The sequence below is a fragment of the Megalopta genalis genome, chromosome 6, assembly GCF_051020955.1.
Source record: "Megalopta genalis isolate 19385.01 chromosome 6, iyMegGena1_principal, whole genome shotgun sequence".
NCBI classification, from domain to species: Eukaryota; Metazoa; Arthropoda; class Insecta; order Hymenoptera; family Halictidae; genus Megalopta; species Megalopta genalis.
In genome coordinates, this window is record NC_135018.1 from 24,147,139 (window position 1) to 24,169,975 (window position 22,837).

The window sequence follows — 22,837 nt, forward strand, 5'->3', positions numbered from 1 at the left end:
AAAGAGATAAAACATCCGAATGAGTTCATTGAAAGATAAATAACAGCTATGAATGTATTTAGATGACAACGTTTAACATACAGAACGATTTAAAATGTCGCTCATTGCTTTCGTTGATCGAAAATCGCGTTTCACATTTCGATAATTAATGTCCACGTTTTCCAAGACTTTAAAGCGATGTAAAATGGAAAATTCGAAACCAGATTCGATAATTACCGGATGATAAATCTAGACATTTTGCTGAAATATTGATAACAGATTTATTATTTAGTCGCAAGGCTTCAAGCTGATAACAGAATGTCCGACGGCAACTTTATGCGACCTTTTTTAATCGTTTACCTGCGCACGGGCGTGGCCGCCGGTGCTCGGCCGAAATATGCGGCAGTTTTTATTCGAAGTGTCGACCGATTTGCATTAAGCAGCCTTTTCCCGCGATTCCTCGCGAATTTATCGCGAGGATATGTTTTATGTCCGCTGCGGTAGGGTACTTTATGACGCGCGGTCCCCACCTTCCCAATGAGACGATAAAACAACCGCGGAAGGGAAACACCGAAGTTTCGTAACGAGACATTCAGTTTCATACGAGATAACGTGACTTCGTTTTTTCTTCCACAAGACAAACGAGCATTCGTAATTAATTCATCCGGCGTCACCGAAACGCAATTCCAGCGCAATGGCCGCCGTTTGTCGACGACGAATGGCACTTGATTCTGCCTAAACAGTACTACAATTGTTCCTGCCGGGAATTATGTTTCCGTAAAGCTGGTCAATGTTTTGTACATTAAAATTTTTAATTCACATTCCTGCAGAAGAATAAAAAATGTTCCTGTTGATTCAACTCATCGTACATCAGACATTTCGAACGATTTTAATAGCAATTAGATTGCGGCAATCGTTATTTGTACAATTTATATCAATACATTATTTTCATGCTATACAAATTTTAATTATTCTATCAAACAAATTTTTCAGAAATGTTCACAGTTTAGTAATAATATTTGAGCCGTTTATTTTGAAAGTGGCATAAGTCACTTTACCGTAATGAAAAGTGGTGATTTTTTAATGTTTATATACGAAATTATTTATACTGAGAAAAATATCAGTATCCTGAGATAACAAATACAAGTAAATCTTCTCGAAAGTTAGCATCCATATTTTTAAACGTGTTAAAACGCAAACCCTTAAATATATCGACTTAAAAACAAAGTGACTTATGCCACTTTCAAAATAAACGGCTCATTTGGTCACAATTAGTATAAATGGTTTATGTGTTTGACAACGTTTGATACGTATTCCATATCCTATTATACTGTTGTATGTGTCAGCATACAGAATGTAATCATCTTACGTTCCTGAAGAAAAATACTAAATAAAATCACACACACACACACAATCGGTGATTTATACTTTCCACGCGCATTTTCATTATTTTAACCTTTCTGGCCTATGTGTCCTTAGATAGATGTAGTTTGTATTTCATGTGCCCTATTATTTATATTTTGTTTTCTCTTTGTAAATATTCGTAACTTGGTTTAACATTCGAAACTCGAAGCTCGATTATTAAAAATTAGATTATTGAAAATGTTTAGTGTTTTGGGTTATTCTCTCCTGATGCTGTGCATCCCAAGTGCTTCTCTAATTAATTTCGTGTCTGAGAGTCCCGTTTCTCAATCTTTTAATTCAAACTCGTGGTAAAAATAAATATTTCTCTTTAGTATTGGAAATTAACTCCGAGCAATATAAACATTGAATATTTCCAAAGGAAACAGCGAGAAAATGAAAGGCTGAAAAGCTGCGAAATCTTCGCTCGCGAGCTCTGTTTTAATCGTCGATAACGATTGATTGCTAAATTCAGAATAGTATCGATATATGTAATACGTAAGATGTTGTAATGCGAATAAAAATGCAGGAATAAAAGAAAGAACGGTGATCGAAGGAGCAGATCCAATGAAAGGTAAAATGAGGAAAAGAAAAAACGCAGGATCCTGTAGAATGAAAAGCAAAGGTAGTGATTTCCACGAGAAAGAGTCTTATAGGAAAATTCTTTGTAAGGGGCGTGGATTTTCATGGAATTTATTCGATCTGCTCTTTGAAGCATCTAGTCCCAAGGAAGATGCATCTATCTGTGAATGCAGCAGCAACTCGAGATCAGAAAAGTAGCCGGAAGTGGTGCGGAGTTGCAAGTCGGAAAATTCATGAGAGGGGGATCAACCGGAAAGAAATCACTACCTTTAAGCTTTCTCTCCCTGTTTCTCTCTCTCTCTCTCCCTCTCTCTCTCTCTCTCTCTCTCTCTCTCTCTCTCTCTCTCTCTCTTCATCGGTGTATTCTCTCTTCGTCTCTTCTCACTTCGTTTCCTTTCTTTTTTTCGCTTCCTTCATTAAACTTTATTCAAAGAGTATTTTGATGTTACACTGCAAAAACAAATTGCCGATATCGAACTGTACCTTCGAATCGAGAATGCAAATGCACAGGTGTTGCCGTCGTCCTACCGCAAATTTTTGATATTTTTATTGATCGATCGGTTTTTGTTACAGTTACAAGTATGTAATACGAAAAGTGACGTTTGAGTAGCAAAATTTCGTAAAATTTAATAGCTGTATACAAAACTGAAAAATATATAAACTTTATAGATGCAAACGATTTATTCAAATAAACGAACATTTGTAATTAGTGCTAGCCAAAAATGAATTTTATGTAACTTAATATTAGTTTATGGTCGCGTTGCAATCATTCTCGAAAATAGCATTCGAAGTACCAATTCCAGCCTGGAAATTGGTGTAATTACCTCCAGCATAATTCTTACTCAGCGGTATCTTCATTATCATCAAATTGCAAGTACAAACATCTGTTCATTAAAAGTCGAGCATGTTTCCACAGATAATATTAATGACGAAAGCTTGCGTTCACAACATGTGCAGGATTAATACCTTTAACAATTCACATCCATTGAAATTATACAAATTGTGCATTAATTACTAAATTCCTTTTTGTTAAAATAGTTATAAATTCATGGATAAGGAAAGGAGGAAGAGCGAATGTCAATTTTCTTTGGAATTTCTCGCGACATTTTTTCTTGCTGCGTTTATTTCAGTGTGCACGAATACAGTACACATAACGAAGAGAAATTATTGCTGTTTAACAACGTTCCACTCCGCGTCCTTCTTCTGTTTCGTCCTTACGTCTCTATCGTCCGAATTTCCACTGGTCGAAAATGTATCGAAAATAAATAACAGTAAATTCTCCCTAATTTTTCTTCAGCTTAGACAAAAATGGACAATTTGGGAAGAGGAGATACGATTATTCGAGCCTGGCGCCACGTTTTATATTTGCCGATTGTTCGCCGACTTTTGACAGTTCTTGGAATAAAAAACGTAGAGCTATCGCTACAATCGCACAGAAATTATCAGATCCCAAGGGAGGATATCGCTCAACTCGCTTGCATCAATCCTAATGAAACTTTACAATCGCGTAAACCGAAGTTATCCTGCATGTATTTTCATGCCAGCCTATTTCCGTGTTCGCCAGGTAAAAGTTACAGTTGTGTAACATAAAACTTCATCGCCATGGAACACTTAACGCTGCACTTAATTGGTATTTGTTTCTTCTCCGGGAAACAGTTTGAAGAAATTATATTTGGAGAGAAACGTGTGCAGTTTTTAGAACAGAAAATATAACCTGCTTCGGAAAAGAACTTTTTGACATTATTTGAAAGTATGTCGGGTATTTTACGATGTTGCTCTCGTTGACGTTGAATTACTCTCATTTAGTTCTATTTTTCTCAATGGATTCAGTTTCATGGGAATCGAAGTAAATTCCCCCTAATTGACGCTCAGATTGTACACAAAAATGGACAAGAGGAGATACGATTATTGGAGTCTTGCGACTCGTTTTTATAGTTGTTGACAACCGGTGACCACAAAAACGAGCTGCAAAGCTCGAATGATCTTCCCAAATTGTTCATTCTTGTGTACAATCTGAACGTCGATTAGGGAGACTTTACTGTATATGTACATTTCCGCATGTAGTGATTAAATCCTTGCGCAAGTGTCGCCAAATTGAAGATTGATGAAATAAGAAGTAGGGTATTGAAAGCTGTTCAGATCTTTTACTACGACCAAGAAACAGATCAATGAAGTGGTAGTTTTCGTCATCTTTTAATGTAATCGTCATCTTTTTTTAGACCGTATCACGTATTGTACAGATCCCTGTACAAATAGAACATAAAAGTTTAGTAAGGTTTGAATGACGGAATTTTGTTCAGAGAATCGCAATCACTTGTTCTATTTTTCTATATATTTTGTTGCTGTCTCGATGTGACGAACGAAAGTGGCACGTCTGTGCCACTGACACGAGTGTGTCACAAGGCAACGTGTCGAGTTTACTTCAAGATTTATCGGTTTCTTCTAGGTACCAACGGCGGCCGATAGAAAGAAGCTGTACTTCAACGTGGTTCAGGGACCGAGCGGAAACCAAACTGTGACAGTCGAGGGCGGCGGCGTCAATGCGACGGTGATCACTGCAAACATCGCTGCCACAAACGGAATCATTCATATCATTGACAGAGTACTCGGTGTTCCGTATACGACCGTGCTGGAAAAACTCAGGACCGATCCTATGCTCAAGTGAGTTCAACTTCTTAACGCTGCTCGTGAATTAAACGATCTGCTACGTCAATGCTGCATTTACGCCATTGTCCAAAGATATAGACGATCCACAAAATATTCGTACAGTTTCATAGATATAATTTCCTGCAAAGGAGTTTAATTCGCATCATTGTCCAAAGATACGGTGGCTATAAATAAAAATTAATGCACACTTTTAGACACAGCTTCCTACAGAGAAGCATTACCGGATGTAATTCACATTCTTATTATTTTCTTCAGAAATGATATACTTGTTAGGCGGAAATGTTAATAATTTACTGTTCGAAAACAATACGGAAATAACCAAGATTACGTGGTCGAAATTGTACAAGTAGGGATGTACAAACAAATGTACAATGTTAGAAGAAAATCAACAAAACGTCTGAATGATGATAGTCCAAACATAAGAATGATCTTTTTCTCGGTATGTTTTTTACAGGTTTTTTCTTCTTAATATATCCATATTCGCAAAGATACAACTGGGTTAATACTTTATTATTATTATTATTATTATTGTTATTATTGTTATTTTTTATTATTATTATTAACGAATGATTACCACTCATTCTACCACACATGAAAATATAAAGAAATATATTTTACACTGCTATACAGTTTATATGATGGGTAATTAGAAATCGTTTAATAATGAGAGTGAAATGAAACAATTACGATTTATGAAATTCGATCTACGCAAATCAATGGACTCATACAAATTTTTAATAGTTTTAACACTAACGTACATATTTTGTTAGGAGTATGGGACTCGGTAAATTCTTGATCGTTCAATTTTAAAACAACATTGTCCGTGTGTATCATTCAACATTCATCGATTGTTTGAAAATCCTTTTGTCGTATCAATCGTTGGACGGTCTATGAGAAAGAAATTTGTTTCGATTACGCGACCGAACCCCTTCCTTCGTTTCGAATTTAATTAAAATAATGCTACAAATCTCCATTCCAATTACCGTGAACGTGCCCCGCTTGGCAGAGATACTATAAACAGGGAATCTTACTCCGAGAATTGGATGGCTCCACGGGGCTACACGTCGATCTATTAAATTCGTAATCGAACACCATTCTCCTCGATTCCTTATTGATATTGTCCATCTTAACGGGCTGCAATTCAAGAGACTTAAAAAGAGCAATCGGACCGCCCACGGATTGAGACAAACGAACAATATCTTTCTATCAGTCTCGAAACGAGCTGAATTGCTTCAACTCTAACAATGCAATCAAACGTTTTTTCATTCGAGATATCGCTTACTTTTCTAACGATGCCTACGATTCTTCGTAAACAAATATTCGCACGCAACATGGAAAGAAATAATTACGAAAACGTTTATGTTACGTTCAATTTTTGTTTAATTGATAAATCGAACAGCTTTGATCGCGAATTCATTTCGCCAGATTGTTTTCATTAAATAGACTGCGGATGTTTATGCACAACAAATATGCCGAACGCATATGACATTTATGCATGAAAAATATGCAAAATATGCGTACATTTCTGCGTATATTCAGCATTGTATTGATATTATAACTGCTATCAACGCTATCCGGTTATGATAAAACTGCAATATATTATTGCATATGTTTTTACATATAAATACACAAAACATATGGAATATATTATTGGATATATTTTTACACATAAATATGCAAAACATATGGAATATGCAAAATATTGAAAATAAGAAATGTGTAAATCGCCTGATCATAACATACATTTTTCATCCATTGGTCTACCGATTTTCGGAAAAAATATGCATTTGTATAAAGATCCGTATAGTGTAATCATGAAGTGTGGATACAAGTTGGAACAGGAGCACCGCCACGGTAGATCCATCGTGATTTAATTCCCCTCGCGTTATTTCAATTACATACACTCTGATAATGGAAAATCCAATTAAACGATATCCCAATAATCTGTAAATAAACTTCGGTAGCGATAAAACCCTGTTAAATAACGTCGCCGTAACTACGCATTCATGCGATCACAGTGTTAATACGCGAAGCTTGTGCAAACACAGTTTTCAGCCGATCAAAAATTTAGTAGGATTGATATCCAGGCGAAACAAAACGCGTGAAACAAATGAACCCGTTGACACGGAACAATTAACGTAGCCAAGTTATTCATATTCAAACCGTTCTACGTATATTGCCTTCAATTTCTACCTTCTATACTTTCAAGCAGCTACATTCAGCTAAAAGTTCAATATTTGTTAGATATGTATTTGAAGTACGCGCCCTAAAAATTAGATCTTTGAAAAATCTCGTTATTTAAACATTCGGAAATAAGCTTTCAATCTTCGCTGTAAAACAATGTCGCTTAGAATATTTCGTGACGAAAGCAAAGCAAATACAAAATTCGGCCTTGAGAAGAACCTCATGCTGCCGAGTTACTGATCTTCCTTTATCAGGATGCTTCTCCTTCCTTACGAAGAAACTGATTTTTGACACGCATAGCGTTTTCTACGAAAAGTACTGAAATACTTTTAAAAAACCATATGTTGCTTGGAGAACTTTATCTAGTCACTGGTCTTCCTTTGTTGAGAGAATTTTTTCTCCCTTCTGAAAAATTCGACTCTTGGCACACATAGTGTCTTGTACGAGCAGTGTTAAATTTTCTATACCTCAAACGAATCTTATACTGCTAGGAGAACTTAGGAGAGAGAGAAAGAGAGAGAGAGAGAGAGAGAGAGAAAGAAGAGAGAGATTCTGATTATTGCAAAGTGGTCAGCAACCGCCAAAGTGCAGTAGCAACGGAGGCAATTCGCATTTATCGGTTTAGAGTATGTTATCCTAAACGGTGCGACGTCGAGATCGCAGGTTGGTCGGCAAGTTTCCCATCTTGTTGCCACCGATTGGGAATAATTGAACAACCAGCGGCTAGGAAACGGTTATGTATCGGCTTTAATGGCATTAGCCCCTTTATACGATGGCTATCGTTGCTCGATGCACTGGATGGATGGTGATGTCAGCATTCCATCACCCCATACCATGACATCCGGACCAGAGCCCATCTATTGCAGTATCTCTACGTCGTGCAGGCGATGCCACACACGTGCATTTACGAATACCGTATCCGTTATCATCGATTTGTTTGCCTGCTACGTCCCTTTTACGGTGTCCCTGGAATCTTCAGAAATAAAACAAACCGCGCCACTCCAAAGAATGTTGGAAGATCGACGCGATCGCGCGCCCCCTTTTCCCATTCGCTCATGCCGATGAGAGAAAAGCTCAGTCCTTGGTAACTGTACCCTATAGAAGAACTCTCTTGCATTCTTTTGAAGTTTCTTTGATAGGAACGGTTGCGAGAACAAGGACGGATTGGTCGATCCTCGTTTACCATTAAATCTCTAGCTCGATGACTAGATACTGCGACTAACGTTTGAAGCTTGCGTTCAGGATGCGCGAAACGGACAACGCAATTAATTATTATTCCTGAAGTAATCATTACCATGTTCTTGAATATTTTGTTCACCTTGAAAAGTATACAACACATATTAACCGTGTTTAAGTAGTGTATCGTCGGAGCTGCTTTGATTTTCTGACAGAAACTTCAGAAATGTAATCAACAGTTTTGCACTATACGGCATAACTTGAGTTTTATATGTCGCGCAACATAACTTAAGGATTATGTGTCGCACGAAATATTATGTCGTCGGTGAATAAAAGTAGAAATGTTTTTAAAAAATTTGGTCCGTTAATAGCTCAATAATGTAGTCAGAAGAGTAATTTATCCTAATGACAGATTTATCAAAATCTGAAAAAAAGATCTTACAATCTGCCTATAGATCTATGTAGGTCAAAAGTAAGATCTCACATAGTTAACACTTGTTCTAGAAAATATCTCACGTACTTAACGCTTATTTTAAGTTAAAGCATTGCACATAGGTGTTTGTTAAGAGGTAGAAATGCATCGCGAATGGTTGTTAAGAGTAATAAAAATAAGTTTATTAAAGTCCAGAAAAGCGAATGATGGCGCCATCCGCCAAGGATACGTGCAACTACTGTTTCGTTCACTCTCAGATATAAAAATAAACTACTCGCGAAATCACATACGAGATATTAGAACAGACGTAGCATGCAATCGCAGACGAAGTATAGGAATAAGAATAGACCAAACAAGGATTTATGGGATTTTATATCCCCGGGTCTGACTGTCGTACCGACTGGATATTCACGACTGATTTTAGCGTCCTCTTTTCACGGACGTCGGTCGGCTGCATTTGTTATTACCAGCTATTTAATATTTATAATAATTTCTCTATTTTTGCTACTTTACTATCTACCTTTCTCATTTAAAAAAATCAACAGAACTTGAGATTCATAGCAGTTTTAATCACACGATGGTTTCAAAGAATTTTTAGATCGAACTGATTTCGCTAATGAATTAATTCTTCCCGTGTGTTAAATGTTTATGACAATTCCTTTTGTCAACGATATTGTTAAGCATTCCCTTTTGCTATTTTATCGATTTGCCTTTTATCGATTAAAATAACTAATAAAAATACAGGGAAATGTACAGCGATCAGAAATGGAAAAAAAAGGACAGTCGTTAGTGAACATGTAAACGAAAATCTTAAGTATCGCAGAAGACTGACAAACTACTGACTATCTATCCATTTGCAGTGCCACGTACATACTGGGTCAGCGACACGAATTCAACGAGCAACTGAACGACACGACGAAACGTTTCACTTACTTTGCCCCTCGTGACTACGCCTGGGATGTGGCGGAAATCACCTACCCTTCCACCATGAAGAAGCTGTTTATGCCTGAATTTAGTTACCACGTGAGTATCTTGTTGTTAGAACATACAGGGTGTTCCATAGTTATCTTAACACCCGGAAAAAGGTATATTCCTGAGGTCATTTGAAGTAACTTTTTCCTTAGCGAAAATGCAATCCGTGGCTTCGTTTACGAGTTATTAACGAAAAAACAGTGACCAATGAGAGGCGAGCTCGGCTAGCGCTAGGCGGCCGCTCGGATCTGGGCTTCGACGGCTCGTTGGCTCTGTCGCCGTGCGCCAGCTGAGCTGGCCTCCCATTGGCCAGCGTTTTTCGTTAATAACTCGTAAACGAAGCCGCGGATTGTATTTTCGCTAAGGAAAAAGTTACTTCAAATGACCTGAAGAATCACCCCTTTCCGGATGTTAACATAATGATGGTACATCCTGTATACTTCTGTTAGACGTGGGAAGAACTTGTAGGATATTTCTGATCTAGCAGTACTACCAGAAAGAGAAATCAATTTTGTTGTCCGTGGCTACGTTTTAGAAGAAATCGAGAACGATGTGAAATACATTATAGAATAAATCCATCAATTGGAAATTGGCGTGATTTATTACTAAAGACTTAAAAAAATGAAAACAGATTGCATTAACAGTTTTCGCCCATGCTTCTAGACAAAACAAATTCTGGAACGACATCTCGTGATAGCGAACGAAGCGTACACCATGGCCAAGCTGAGGGAGATGAAGCAGAACGATTCCATCATCCTTCCAGCTGCTAGAGACAGCCTGAAACTCCGTGTCCGAGAGACCAGCGAAAGTGAGTGTGTAATTCCCTATCGATCTACAAAAGAGCACTCTCTTGCAATGACCAGATATTGTCGGATACACTGAACGTTTGTTTCAATTCTGTCAGTTTGAACGTAACTAACGAACAACAGTCTCTATCGCTTTCAGCTCTATGTCAGTCCTGTTTCTCCCCACCCCTCCCCCCCCCCAACTTTCTGTACTTCTCTTTCTCTATCTCCCACTTTTTATCTTTCTATCTCTCTATTCGTTTTCAAACCTGGTACTATTTGGTTACATTTAGATGACAAGCACGACGAAAACGCGATCCGTCCAGAATCTTTCGGTGAGTAAGTTCAGTGTTTAGACGTCGCCGATGAGCGACGACACGTGCTTTCACATGTACGAGCACGCATCATGTAAATTTCTTGCGAAGAGTTATCTGCACTCTCACGCACCGCGTACACACGATTGCGTGCATCGTCGGCAAACCGTGATCGTTTGATCGTCGAATCACGACGATCCTGCGCGATTCTCTTGGATCAACAGCTCGATAAATGGATTGCTTACTGTTGCCCACGTATCGGAACAATGATCGACATCCGCGAATTCCACTGAAATTCTTTGCTTTTCACGACAATGTGAATGCTTTGCTCGCGAAATGAAAACAGGGATGGGTCCATATGTGTTCTAAAGTAGTTAGACTGATGTCTTTGGATCATTGACGATTGCCACACGTGGAAATCGCACGATATGACCAATCTTCTAGGCATTGTTCATTATGTTGCACATTTTTCATATATTTATAACGACATAAATGTTTCGTGTCTATTTCTTGTCATGAATTATCTTCTTGCTAATTAAAATTCTTTACTCGAGAACCGAATATCATTTCAAATACGTTGAATCGAAGATGATTTAGAGAAGTTCGTAGTTACTTATTATTCTTTTCAAGCGAAAATTGTCTTGTTTTCTTAGATTAAATTGAAGAAAATTTATAAAGAGAAACGCCGAGAAGTGTCATTTTATTACATATGAAATTCGGCAGTTTGAATTTTCTAAACTACAAAGTCATTTCACCACGCCCATCCCTGAATACGAATCCAAACGTAAGTCCGGTTTCGAATGAAAAATCTGTCAAGCTTTCGACGGTCATTCTTTTCATTCGACATAAGGGATCGAAAACCGTTGAAGCTTCAGTTGGTGGTTTTCCGGTCGTTGTGTGAGAATTGTTTGATCACGTGTCCTCGTTCGCGTCGTGAAACGTCTTCTGGTAGCAGCCGCGTTTAAATTAGAGACCCCCTATTTCACGTGTATTTAAGTACATGTGTACACGTGTAACTAACGGTTCCAAACTTTAACACTTTAAACTTTAAACACAATTCTTCATACACGTGTATCCATATTACACGTGTATTTTGTATTAAACATGTATTTTGTGTTACGCTTCATCTTTGTAACAATACAGAGTTCGAATAATGTCGGGTTTAGATTCATTTTCATCGGGAAAAGCTCCACAATTCGTTCGTAATATTTTTATGAAAGAAAAATGTGGAAGCTTAAATTTTCATTCGTGCGTGATTCCCCATCTGCTTGCATTGTATTCGAGCTGGCATAGGTTATTCGAAGGTTTATTCGTGATATTAAAAACACGATTTTGTAATTTCTTAATGCACGGTACACGTGTTCCGTGTATTTTAAGGACACGGACTTTTAGCTTTCTAATACACGTTCAAAACCGCGACCTCTAGTAAATACAACGCGTTTTTCACGCAAGCTTAAAGGAATGCTTTAATTCTTGTCCTCCGAGAACGTAGATCGCGCTCCGCTTCACGATTGTTCACGTTGCCCGCTTGTTAATAAACATACATTATGTAAATCCGCACATGAGCGAGTTTTCTATCATCGATCTGCATTCGATTGAAATGAAGCCATTCAGCGGAATAGGTATAGATGCCACTCGCATTATGATTTTTTGAATGCTTCATTTTTGCCTCTGCCGATTTTGACGAAACGAGTTGATGATCGAATCACTTGCAAAGAATAACTTGAGTAAACATTTGAATAACATTGCGAAAATTTGGTGTATATTGTGACAGAGGAATTTTGACTTGGTATAGAGCATAAAATGTATTTAAAAAAGCACACACTTCCATACTTAACAAATGAAGCAATATTATACGAATGGCATAAAGGGAATTAAGGGAAAGTTAACATTTAGCTTTCGTTCATTTAGTAGTGCGTGTTTTATAGTGCATGATTTAGATAACAAATGAGGTATGTTGAATTGATAAAAATATAAATTTGATAAGAACCTTTAGACATCTTCCCACAAATTCTCTTATCTACTCTTACTATTTGCATTAAAAATGTTATTTAGCAAGCAAAAAGATAATGTCTACGATATTATATTTCAATATGACTACTAGCATAGATGCTAGATGATACATTTCGTTCCAAGTGAAATTCATCTCTGACCACACAGAGTTAACTATGCTATTGCGAATCATTATCAAATTCTGGTGAATTCACTATTTTTCTATTTTATGTCGATCATATGACGCTTTTTTTTATAAATTGATTTTATCATCGTTTTTTTTATAAATGCTCGTCCAATAATGGTGACAGTAATTCAAGCATATATCATGATAGCCTTGTGGACTTTTCCTCAGAACGTCTTTTCTCATTGATACAAATGGCAGATATCTTTCAAGCGGCTTAGCTCGGTGGCTAATCTTGCAACGGTTCGTAATATACGAAGGAAGGTCGACTTATTTCAATTTGCCGTTTACGACGTTCCTTCCTTGGAATTATTTATCACTTATGAACAGACTCGTCACGTCCAGATCGTTAATGGCAATTAACGTACTAAGTTTTACAGATTTCGGCGTGTATCGTACATTTGATACTTAAACGGTGAGTATCTTTTTGATTTTGCAAGCAAAGGACCGGCAGCTGTTCTTTCTTCGCACTGCTTAATGTTGCTTAGCAAGAAATCAATTTCAGCTTCACATAGAACGAGCGCAAGATTAGTCTTTTACAATGGCGAGAAATAAATATGACCGCGTAGTCGTGCTCATCGTCGCCGTCGTTAAACTCTTTCGAAGTCGTCATTCACGATGAAAGAAACGTATGCTGTTTTCAATTGTAAATAATGAATTTTTTGTGTGTTTGTGTACTGCAACGGGCACTTACCGTGCCATCTTGTAAATAATTTGTAAATAATATTTAAAGGCGTAATTGCACAGCGATATCGTTACATTTTTCCAACTTAATAAACACAAAGCCTGAGTTTGCAAACGTTATACTTCTCTCGCTACTCGAATAGAATTTTTCTTCATTTTCGATAACGTTTCGACACGATTAAACTTGCTACACTGCTCACACTGGGGGGAACCTGAAAGAAAATTATTCGAAGAAGGAGGAAGTAACTTGAAAAATAAAATTAAAGACTTCACTTTCTCAGACGAACCCACGCGGGTTGTTTTCTTAGATTTTTACAACTGGTTAAACATACACCATACTTCAACTTTTATAATTAATAATAATTAATAATTTTTGGTTGTGGAGATATAGGTTGAATAAAATTGTAGATGATACCTCACTAAAAGATAATACACAATTAGGGGAAAGTGAAAGGTTATCACCATGAATCATTTTATTCAGTTTTACAAAGGGAAGCGTTTAGAAATCTTTAGAAGGGTGTTTCATGCCGTTACGGAAAGAACAATTTTGCCCCGCGAAGAACGTACACGATTATGGGTCGGGGCCACAAGACGATTTATTACGCGCGTTTCGACCACCATTTAAATGCAAATTCGTTGATTACCCCCTGGTGGTAATTGCTACGTGCTCATGCGGTCATTCGCTCGGCCACAAACTACGAATCACCAAAGCGTTTTCCGTTTACAACCAGCACACCTCGACGTTACAAGGTATGAAAAGCAAAGAAAAGCAGGCTAGGAAACGGAAGCCGGTGGCGAAAATTAAGAAATTCATCGAAAAGTGCTAGCGAAATTGAGACGACCGTGTAGAGTGTAAACAAAGGGCGTAGATGTTAGAATAGCAAGGGTGGAGGAGATGCGGTAATTAAGGTGTTGGAGTCGTGCACAGTAGAAGTTGAAACAGGAATTACAGTGCAGGGGCGTGTGCGGCGGGTATCTCGGAACGCGGACAGGGTAAAATGAATTAAAGCACAGTGAAGGAAGTTTATCTCGTGCTATTACCTTGTTTGCACTTTGTTTTGTCACCGATTTCCCTTTCACACGCGTGCCTTCGTCCTTTTCATTTACCTTCTCTAATTAAGCTTCGTTACTGGCGAATAAAACGAATTAATACCCGCTCTTTTCTTAATTATACTTTACAGGCTTTCTTCGCCCGAAGGAAGCTACATAGCGAAGAGCAAAAGCATTTGCGCAATGCAGATGGAAAAATAGATAGAGCGATATTCTTGATTTTGATGTCGATAAACCACATGATTACTTCATCCTTCTATTGTGCAAATGCTCTCGCAATCGTCTCTCGATGGCAACGTTACAGCTCACTTCATTTCTCTCATCCATCAGTTGCCCGAGCGACCGTAATCAGCTGGATCCGCTAATCGGGCTTGTTTCTTCTTCCAGTGTACCAGATTCAGTGGAACAACTTGCAAATCCGAGTGTTCCGCCCGGATGTAGAATGCACCAACGGCATCATCCACGTGATCGACGGAGTGTTCCTGAAGGACAGCGACGTGAGGGTGAAAGGTTCCGCGTCCGTGATCAGCCTGACGCCGCACCTGATTATGATTCTGGTGGCCAAATGGCTGCTTTAAGAACGCATCCTCCGAGTCTGTCATAGGTGCACCTAGGAATTTATTTCAGGACCGTCTCCGATCGTGCTCTCGTCCAAAGAAAGCGCAGCGCGAACGGGGAAACCGGATCCCGAGCTCTCGACGTTAGGGTCGTTCCGGGATCTAGGATCTGGACGGCCCCCAGGGTCGGCCGAGCCCCGAAAACGACCCTGGCTAGTCCCAAAACCCGATAAGACGACGAGACGGATCCGCGTTCTCCGTGGCAGCGCTGTGCGAACTGTGTTCGAGGGTTTCAACCTCCGCCCACCACCCCTCCTTCTTTGTAAAAGATGAGGAGGGAAAAAGCGAAATGGAAACGATGTTTCGAACTTGTTCCCATGCTAACGAGACGATCGAGCTGATCGATCGATCGGGGACGATCCTGAGCGATAACAATACACGGGTCGAGGCTCTTGGGCTAGATCACCAAGATGGCTTCCTCGATCGTACAAGAGCCAAAACCGACCGACATCTTAAAAAACGGTCAACAGCTTAACGAGACGTACGATTAAGCGGTTTCAGAGTTTTGAATTACGATTAACTGCGTACAATTGCAAGGTATTGTAACACGTTTAGAATATATTCTCCTTGGTCCGAGGTCTTATCGCGACAGGCCTGATCTCTCGTCCGGTGGAACGTCCACGAGGGTGTCTGCTGCGCAAGACAGAAGGACAAAAAGACATTTAGCAGTGTGGATCGCGTGGCGGGGACAGTTTTGCGGGTCTTTGGGGAGGGCGCCATCGATCGTACCAAATAAATTGAATCAACCGTACCAAGTAATTTAGTAGAAACTTAAGCGAGGGCCGAATGCGAAGACAGAGCGGAGATTTCGGGGAACCTTCTTCGAGTACAAGGGCGATGATGAGAGGGAATATGTGGCGCTTTCTTTTTTCTATGGTTGCCTGGATCATTCAGTTTCTCGTTTTACCAGGAGGTCGCGTACGATCACGCGTACACCACGAGTGAATGGCGTTCTACTTGTTCAATCGAGCTAACAACAATCGCTAAACGTTCATTGAACTAAAAGGGGTTACGGTATCCCTTCGACGCTGATGGTCCTGGCTGAAACACAGATACAATGTCCCGCGTCTAGCTCAGTCTGACGCAGTCAATATTCAGGCCGTAATTATCATACGAACTACACGTCTCGCCTAATTGTGGTACTTCGATTTCATTGACAATGATGCGCTATAGTTCTGCGTGGATGAGTGTGCTGAGCGTGTGGATGCGTGCGAGCGTTGTTTCTGTCCGAGCGTTCAATCGCCGAGCCATCATCGCGATCGGGATCGACCGAATCGGTTCGCTCTATGGATCCTTACGTAATAGATCCACGGAAGAAATTCTCTCGGTTCCTCGGCGTACGACTCGCAGGCACAGAGACGACTTCCGGTTACACTTGCTCTTCTGTATCATATCGTACTACACTGTCTACTTACTAATAATACTGCCACATCGCATTGCAGGCCGAACGAGCTTGTGAACGAGTTTTTGTACAATTAGAGGAAGCGGAAGCTTTATCCAGTAGTGACTTGATCACATTCCGACATTCTACGATCGCGTGAACGAGGGAATCGTTTTCGGAAGAGGAAAGATTTCGATTGTGCTTCCCGATAACGAATTGATGAGCTTGTTCAGCAGTGTTCGAAAAAGTAGAGTAACAATGTTCCGATGTATTTATGCGTTATGAGATGATATATACTTTCAACTAACGTTATTATAGTTGCCAACATATCGTTGTTCGCAGACATTGCTAAAATACAAAGTTTATAGAATCCTTTTGTCGAGAATAATACGCGATGTGTGCGCCATTAGACAGCGCTGATTAGAGATCATGAAGCGTAGGTGTTTAGAAGAAACCTTGCTCGCACGATTTCCTCTTTCAACGACGTAATTTCCTCGTGCGTACTTTACACGTAACACCATTACATACTCTTTCAGAAATTCCTTTTTCCCGTTAACTGTATAGTACTATATATATACGTATACATATATATATACGTATATATATACGTATACATACATACATATATAGGATCATCAACGCCAATGCACCGCGTCACTATTGAGTCGCTATCGAGATTTCTGTCGAGTTCGCGTTTTGTTTCGCGGCGTTCAGTTCAACCCTTCGTCGTCCATTTAAACTAATTAATAACTCGGTTAAAACTTTAATAAATTAATGACACCGTCTATTACACGTAAAAAGAAGACTATTCATTATACATCTTGAATAATTCTCTACTTTCTGAACATTCAAACTTATGTGATTGAATAATTGACCATGTCAAATTTGAAAATAGTTTACTTTCGTTACGAATGATATTAAAATTTTGCTGACGAAGGGTTGAAACGCTGACGATTACCAAATAACCGACAAAGGGCAAAAGTCGCGAAGAATGTTTCATTCCTTGCAAGATTAGTCAGAGCTTAGTCGTGTGTGTACAAGTGAGTAACGAATTAAAAAGAAAGAAAGAGTTATCGAGTGTCTATCGAACGAAGAGCAGAGAAAAGAAATATGCACTGAGAATCAAATACATGTCAGATCAGGAAAGAAACGGGAACAGAAAAGAAGATGAGGAATGATGTACCTCGAAATTTCGTTTCCTCCGGCACAGAATCGCGGTGACCGACAGAGAGGAGAGGTTTTAGAAACCAAAACGCCGAAACTTGCGGAAAAGAAAATCTCATGAGCGATCGAATCGCTACGTTGGCTGATTTTAGATCGCGCTTCCGGTCGCGCTTTTTGAGACGCCATTACGCGAAACGAGACTTATAATTAAGGACGCATAAAGCTACTGCGATTTTCTCCACGATAACGGGAAAAGAGAAATCAACAAATAATGGATTAATAGAGAATTCGATGTTATACGTGTTGATATCAGTCTATACATATATTATAAAAGAAGTAAATAAAGTATATAAATGAATATATAATTAAAGAGAGAGAGAGAGAGAGAGAGAGAAATTTATTGACGAGGAAGAAAGTACGATTGAGCAGCGGACAGGGATGGAAATAATGAAAAACAGAAAATACTAATAGACTATACCGTAAATGAGAATAAGAAAAAAAGAGAAACTTGTTGTTGGAATGAATTGATATTATGAATTATAATTATTATGATTATTATAATGATTACATATATGAATATACATAAACTCTAACTAAACACTGTTTGTTCGTTAGATAAGGATTGACTTAAAATGGAAAAACGAGAAAAAAAGTATAAATAGCGGGACTCTATTTCTTCGTGTAGACGCGTCTTAATGTTCAGCTTGATCAAACATTACGCCGAAATGAAACCGCATATTCGCAGCTGTTGTGTGTGACCGTTGTGAGAGGTGTGAATGCAAATAAAGAAAAAGGAGAATTTCGGACGGAATTTCGATAGAAATGCTGTCCCGCGGAACTCCACGAAAGTATCTCCAGTTCAGAAAACAATTTACACCGACATCCGGACTTCTTGCGTTCCTTTGTAGACGTCCCCTTTTAACGAAACACAGTCCTAATTCCTAATCACACCGCAGCAACTCGATTAATCCGTAGGGGTATTAAGATTTAATGAACTCGAACGAGAAACTAACCATCAACTTTAGTCGATTCTGTTACGTGTGTTCAAGCAAAGTGCCATTTTCTTATTAGAGACCGCCCGAAATTTCTCGCGTTGATAAGGAATTCTATACGTGATAACGAAATTACTCATAGAGAAAGAGAAGCCGAGGCTTTGACGATGAACAAAATCAGTCTGATTCGATATTCTTTTCCCCGTGTTAACGCTGTTTAAAATCACGCGAATTCGAAGCTTACGTTTCTCTGATTTGACATCGCGTTTTCTTTTCGATCATTAGTCGGTTCATTATACAAAAGAAAACAGACATCAAGTTTATTGGAAATGTTAGGTCATTGCACCTGAAATTGTAAATTTTCTCTTTCGTGGAATTTTATTAAATAAAAATAATTTTACCATTTTCTTTCTACATGATTGCTTTTAACCAAATGTTCTATCATTTCTGCTACATTGTATTTTAATGAATTTTTATGTATGGAAATTTTTAATAAACGGATATAAGACTAATATTTCATATGCATTGACTTAATGTCTCGATAAATCGATAAACAATGGAATAGTTCGTAAAACTTACTTACACTACATTACACATTAGTTACAATGAAAATCAATCGGTCAGGGTTGAAGAAACGACCTGTTCGATTGATCTCTCTCACGCTAGTCGCACTTGCGCGCAATTATTTGTACATTTTGTACATAATATACGTGAATACGTACGACCGGGAGTAAAACCATCGCGCGCGTTTAGCTTTTCAACGTATCAATGGTCCAATCGCAATCATCGATTTTAACGGGAGCATCTCTAACTTTCTTTTTTCTTCTCAGCTAGCTCGTTTTTTCTCCCCTCGTTTATTTCCGATTCGTCCGCTGATAAGCCTGTGGTTCGTTCACGATAAAACGTGAAATCAGCGTCCATTCGTGCTTAATTCGTAGCGCGCACGCATTCATAATAAAGAGAACGCTCGAGGGTCGAGTAATAGAAGTAGAGCGTGTCGCCGTTTTCTCCGTCATTTTCCCTAATTTTCCCCTTTCATTCACCCACCTACCCCCTACCCCCTCCCCATTCCGAAGCTAATTTATTCGTCAGCAACTGAAAATGTATTTTTAATATCGATACGTAATCGTGTAATTTCTCATCGTATTTAAGCATCATTAAATTATAAATAATGATTTATGTTTGGACGTGTGTGTCCCGTTCCGAGCGATTTATAATCGAGATCTATGAATCCGAGGAAAAGTCAAGCGGCTAAGATGCTTTGTAATTTCATTTATTTTCTAATCTTTATGTACTATTTACGTAGAAAGAATAAATATCGCAAGGAAATATTAAATTGACACATTTCTGCGTTGCCAATTTTCCATCGTTTGTGTGTTTCGAATGTTAGACATACCTCTCACCCCGCAAAGTTTCAAGCATAAAAACCCTCAAAATAATAATTTTTAATCTCGTCGTTAGACTGTCGAGTTTATGCGTCTATGACAAACGCAAGTAGATGAAATATAAAACACTGCGAAGATATGCAACAGAATATACCATTTTCAATTTATTCAAATTGTCAAAGAAGAAGATACGTTTATATTTAACCTTTGTTTCTTGTGATCGTTGCAGACAATTTTTATTTTGCCTGGTGACCTACGATCACGGTCCACGAATTTATCATTTAATTTTCAAGCTTCTTATCAACAAAACTGAACTATTACGGACAAGAACACGAGAGAAAAACGACTGCGAATCCTTGCTAAACGCATACACGTATCCTATACAGGTATCCGTTCGTTAAATTATGCATCGTATATGTTAAAAGATATATGTAGAATAGAATGAATCTTGAAGATGAACAATTTTCGCCCAAAATGGAGAAGAAACTTCTGCAAGCTTGATTTTTATTACGTTAGATATTAATTAGAGCTTTTTTAATTATACATTAGCAAAGTTTATTGTTCCAGATTACTTATATGCTGCATATCTATTATACTGTCTTAAACTATAATTATCGTGTCAAACTCGTTATGCAGATTTAGACCAAAATCTACCAAATATAGATATTATTAATTTCTTTTAAATCAATATGAAATTCAGTTTTTTCCTTACAAATATTTTGCTAGAGTACAGTTAATATAGGCATACGATAAATATAAATCTTTTTTCTCTAGTTTAGATCGAGGGATTGATTTAGAGGAATGACACCTAATTTTGGGAAAGTAAAAGTCTTTTAAACGATACAATGTAAGTTAAATAAAGAAAATTTTTAAAACTATAATATCGAAGTAATGCAGCTTATCCTCTTGCCAATGATTGTCTGCATTTGCTCCAATGTCCTAATACTAAATAAAAGAAGGAATAAAATTTTATTTCGACTTAAATGAAAACATTAAAAAATTGACAGATCTTGTTTGAAATCATCGTCGCGAGTTTCACTTATTAGACGAGAAGAGGGCAAAATTGACACATTTTATTTATAATTACAGTAAAAAGATTACAAGAATTGAAGTCAATGTATTACTATCGACCTATTAAAATTACTAAAAGACGGAGAAAATTCTAAAGTGGCTCCTTGGAAAAAGAGGCTTCTTGAGACAAATGCAGAAGATTTTTGCATAAAGATACACGGATTAGTGAATGCACTCGTAATTGCGAAGAAGCTCAGTTACAAATTCCAAAACGTCGGTTTTAAACATTTCAAAGCTCAAATTTCTAACCAATGGGACTTTCTTCTATAATTCGGATGTTTAAGACACAGGTATGTTCGAACCACCTGTTGCGCAAACAGTCAGCGTAAACATTCGGGTAATGTTTCGTGGTAAGATAACTTTGATTGTAACCCTCAAATCGCAATTAAGAGTCGTTCAAGTAATACGCGAGTGATACGTTTTCAATGAAACATTTCCCTTTACCACAAACTTTAGATCTGTAGCGTTCCCGACGTAAATTACTGTAATATGTATACATGTAATTTAACTTATAATAAACACCTGAATTATTTATATGGGAAATATGAAATATGAATGATAAGGGACTATATGTTATTAACATTATATATCATTCATATCGCTCATCCTTCTACGAATATTATTCTGACCGGAAATACATGTTTTGATGTAATATACAAGTTCTCGAAATTGTTCTCTTCTTACTTTCCCTGTCAATGAAAATGCTTTAGCTGTTTATTGTAAGCGAAACATCATGCGTAATGTGACCTAGTTATGCAGGAGGAAAGAGAAAATTGTTAGAAAACAAACAACATAATACCCTCTATATATGTATATTATAGACCTATGTTGTAGTAAGGAAATCAAATCAAATTCGATGTACCAAAGAGCTATTTGTATAAAAGTACCATTTTGTTCCCATTATGAATTGACGTCGCTCGTCGTTTAATCACCAGCGGTGCAGTCGTTCATAATTGTTTAGGTGAAACACACAGGCTGTCTTAGAATACGTATAGAACCGATCAAAGAATCGTGGTTTCAGTCAAAACTGATCGATGATAAGAAAAAGAATTAGCTATGTTACAGTGAACATCGACGAATTCGTTCCCGGTTATTATCGCTTTCTTTTAAGTTGCTTGTGTTTTATGTTTCGAGAGACTCTGTACATTTGTTAGGCGACTAATTTATATTCAGCTGAAGGAACCTGATTTTTCTTAGAATTTAAAGAATATAAGTGTACCACACTCGTCTGTATTTTCGAGGTTAATTTTTCGATATCGTGCGCTCATCGCGGGGGACGGCGGGAGACTTTTATGTAAGATTTTTATGACAGATTTCGCGTGTATCGAGTTTCGAGCGATCCGAATTTACGAATACGTGGGTGCATGTGCTGTGTATGTGTACGAATGACGCGTCACCGATGCTGTTCCTATGAGAACAAAGGGAAATTTTTGAACATGGACTCTAGACCAGGACTCTGAATTATCGAGCATACAACATTCAGATCGCAAAGGCTACGCCTCCCTAAATGCTCGGGGCACCTCAGGTGCGTACTGTAGTAAAACTACGATACGGTGACTACGGTGGCCTACGTCAAGATGCGTAGCCATCACGATCTGGATGTTGCGTGCCGATAATTCCGTGCCCTGTCCTAGATCATCGTTTGACCCGTTTGGCCCGTTGAACCATCGTGTCACTTGTACCTTGCTTGATTACACTGTGTAGACTCCGTTCGCTTTTGCTGTATGATTTTACAAGGAATAAAGAACACCTACAACACAGTTCAAGTGGCATTTGTTGATTGTAGAATAATCAGTTTTATATCAAACGAATGTGTAGCAAGTT

The 22,837-nt window shown here is 38.2% G+C and overlaps 1 protein-coding gene across 5 annotated transcripts in view; it reads left to right on the forward strand.

Moving 5' to 3' along the window:
- The window catches only part of Fas1 (fasciclin 1 Fas1 domain-containing), a 526,663-nt gene extending 503,890 nt beyond the window's left edge, over positions 1 to 22,773 (forward strand). For 3 of the 5 annotated variants that reach the window (XM_076523006.1, XM_076523008.1, XM_076523007.1), the window contains 5 exons: positions 4,409 to 4,623; positions 9,283 to 9,445; positions 10,058 to 10,202; positions 10,473 to 10,514; positions 14,791 to 22,773. In XM_076523006.1, the coding sequence (XP_076379121.1) occupies positions 4,409 to 4,623; positions 9,283 to 9,445; positions 10,058 to 10,202; positions 10,473 to 10,514; positions 14,791 to 14,981 (756 nt within the window). In that variant the 3' untranslated portion in view covers positions 14,982 to 22,773. The remainder of the gene's footprint in view (positions 1 to 4,408; positions 4,624 to 9,282; positions 9,446 to 10,057; positions 10,203 to 10,472; positions 10,515 to 14,790) is intronic. The other 2 variants (XM_076523009.1, XM_076523010.1) reach the window with 1 other exon arrangement.
- Positions 22,774 to 22,837: the final 64 nt, after the last annotated feature.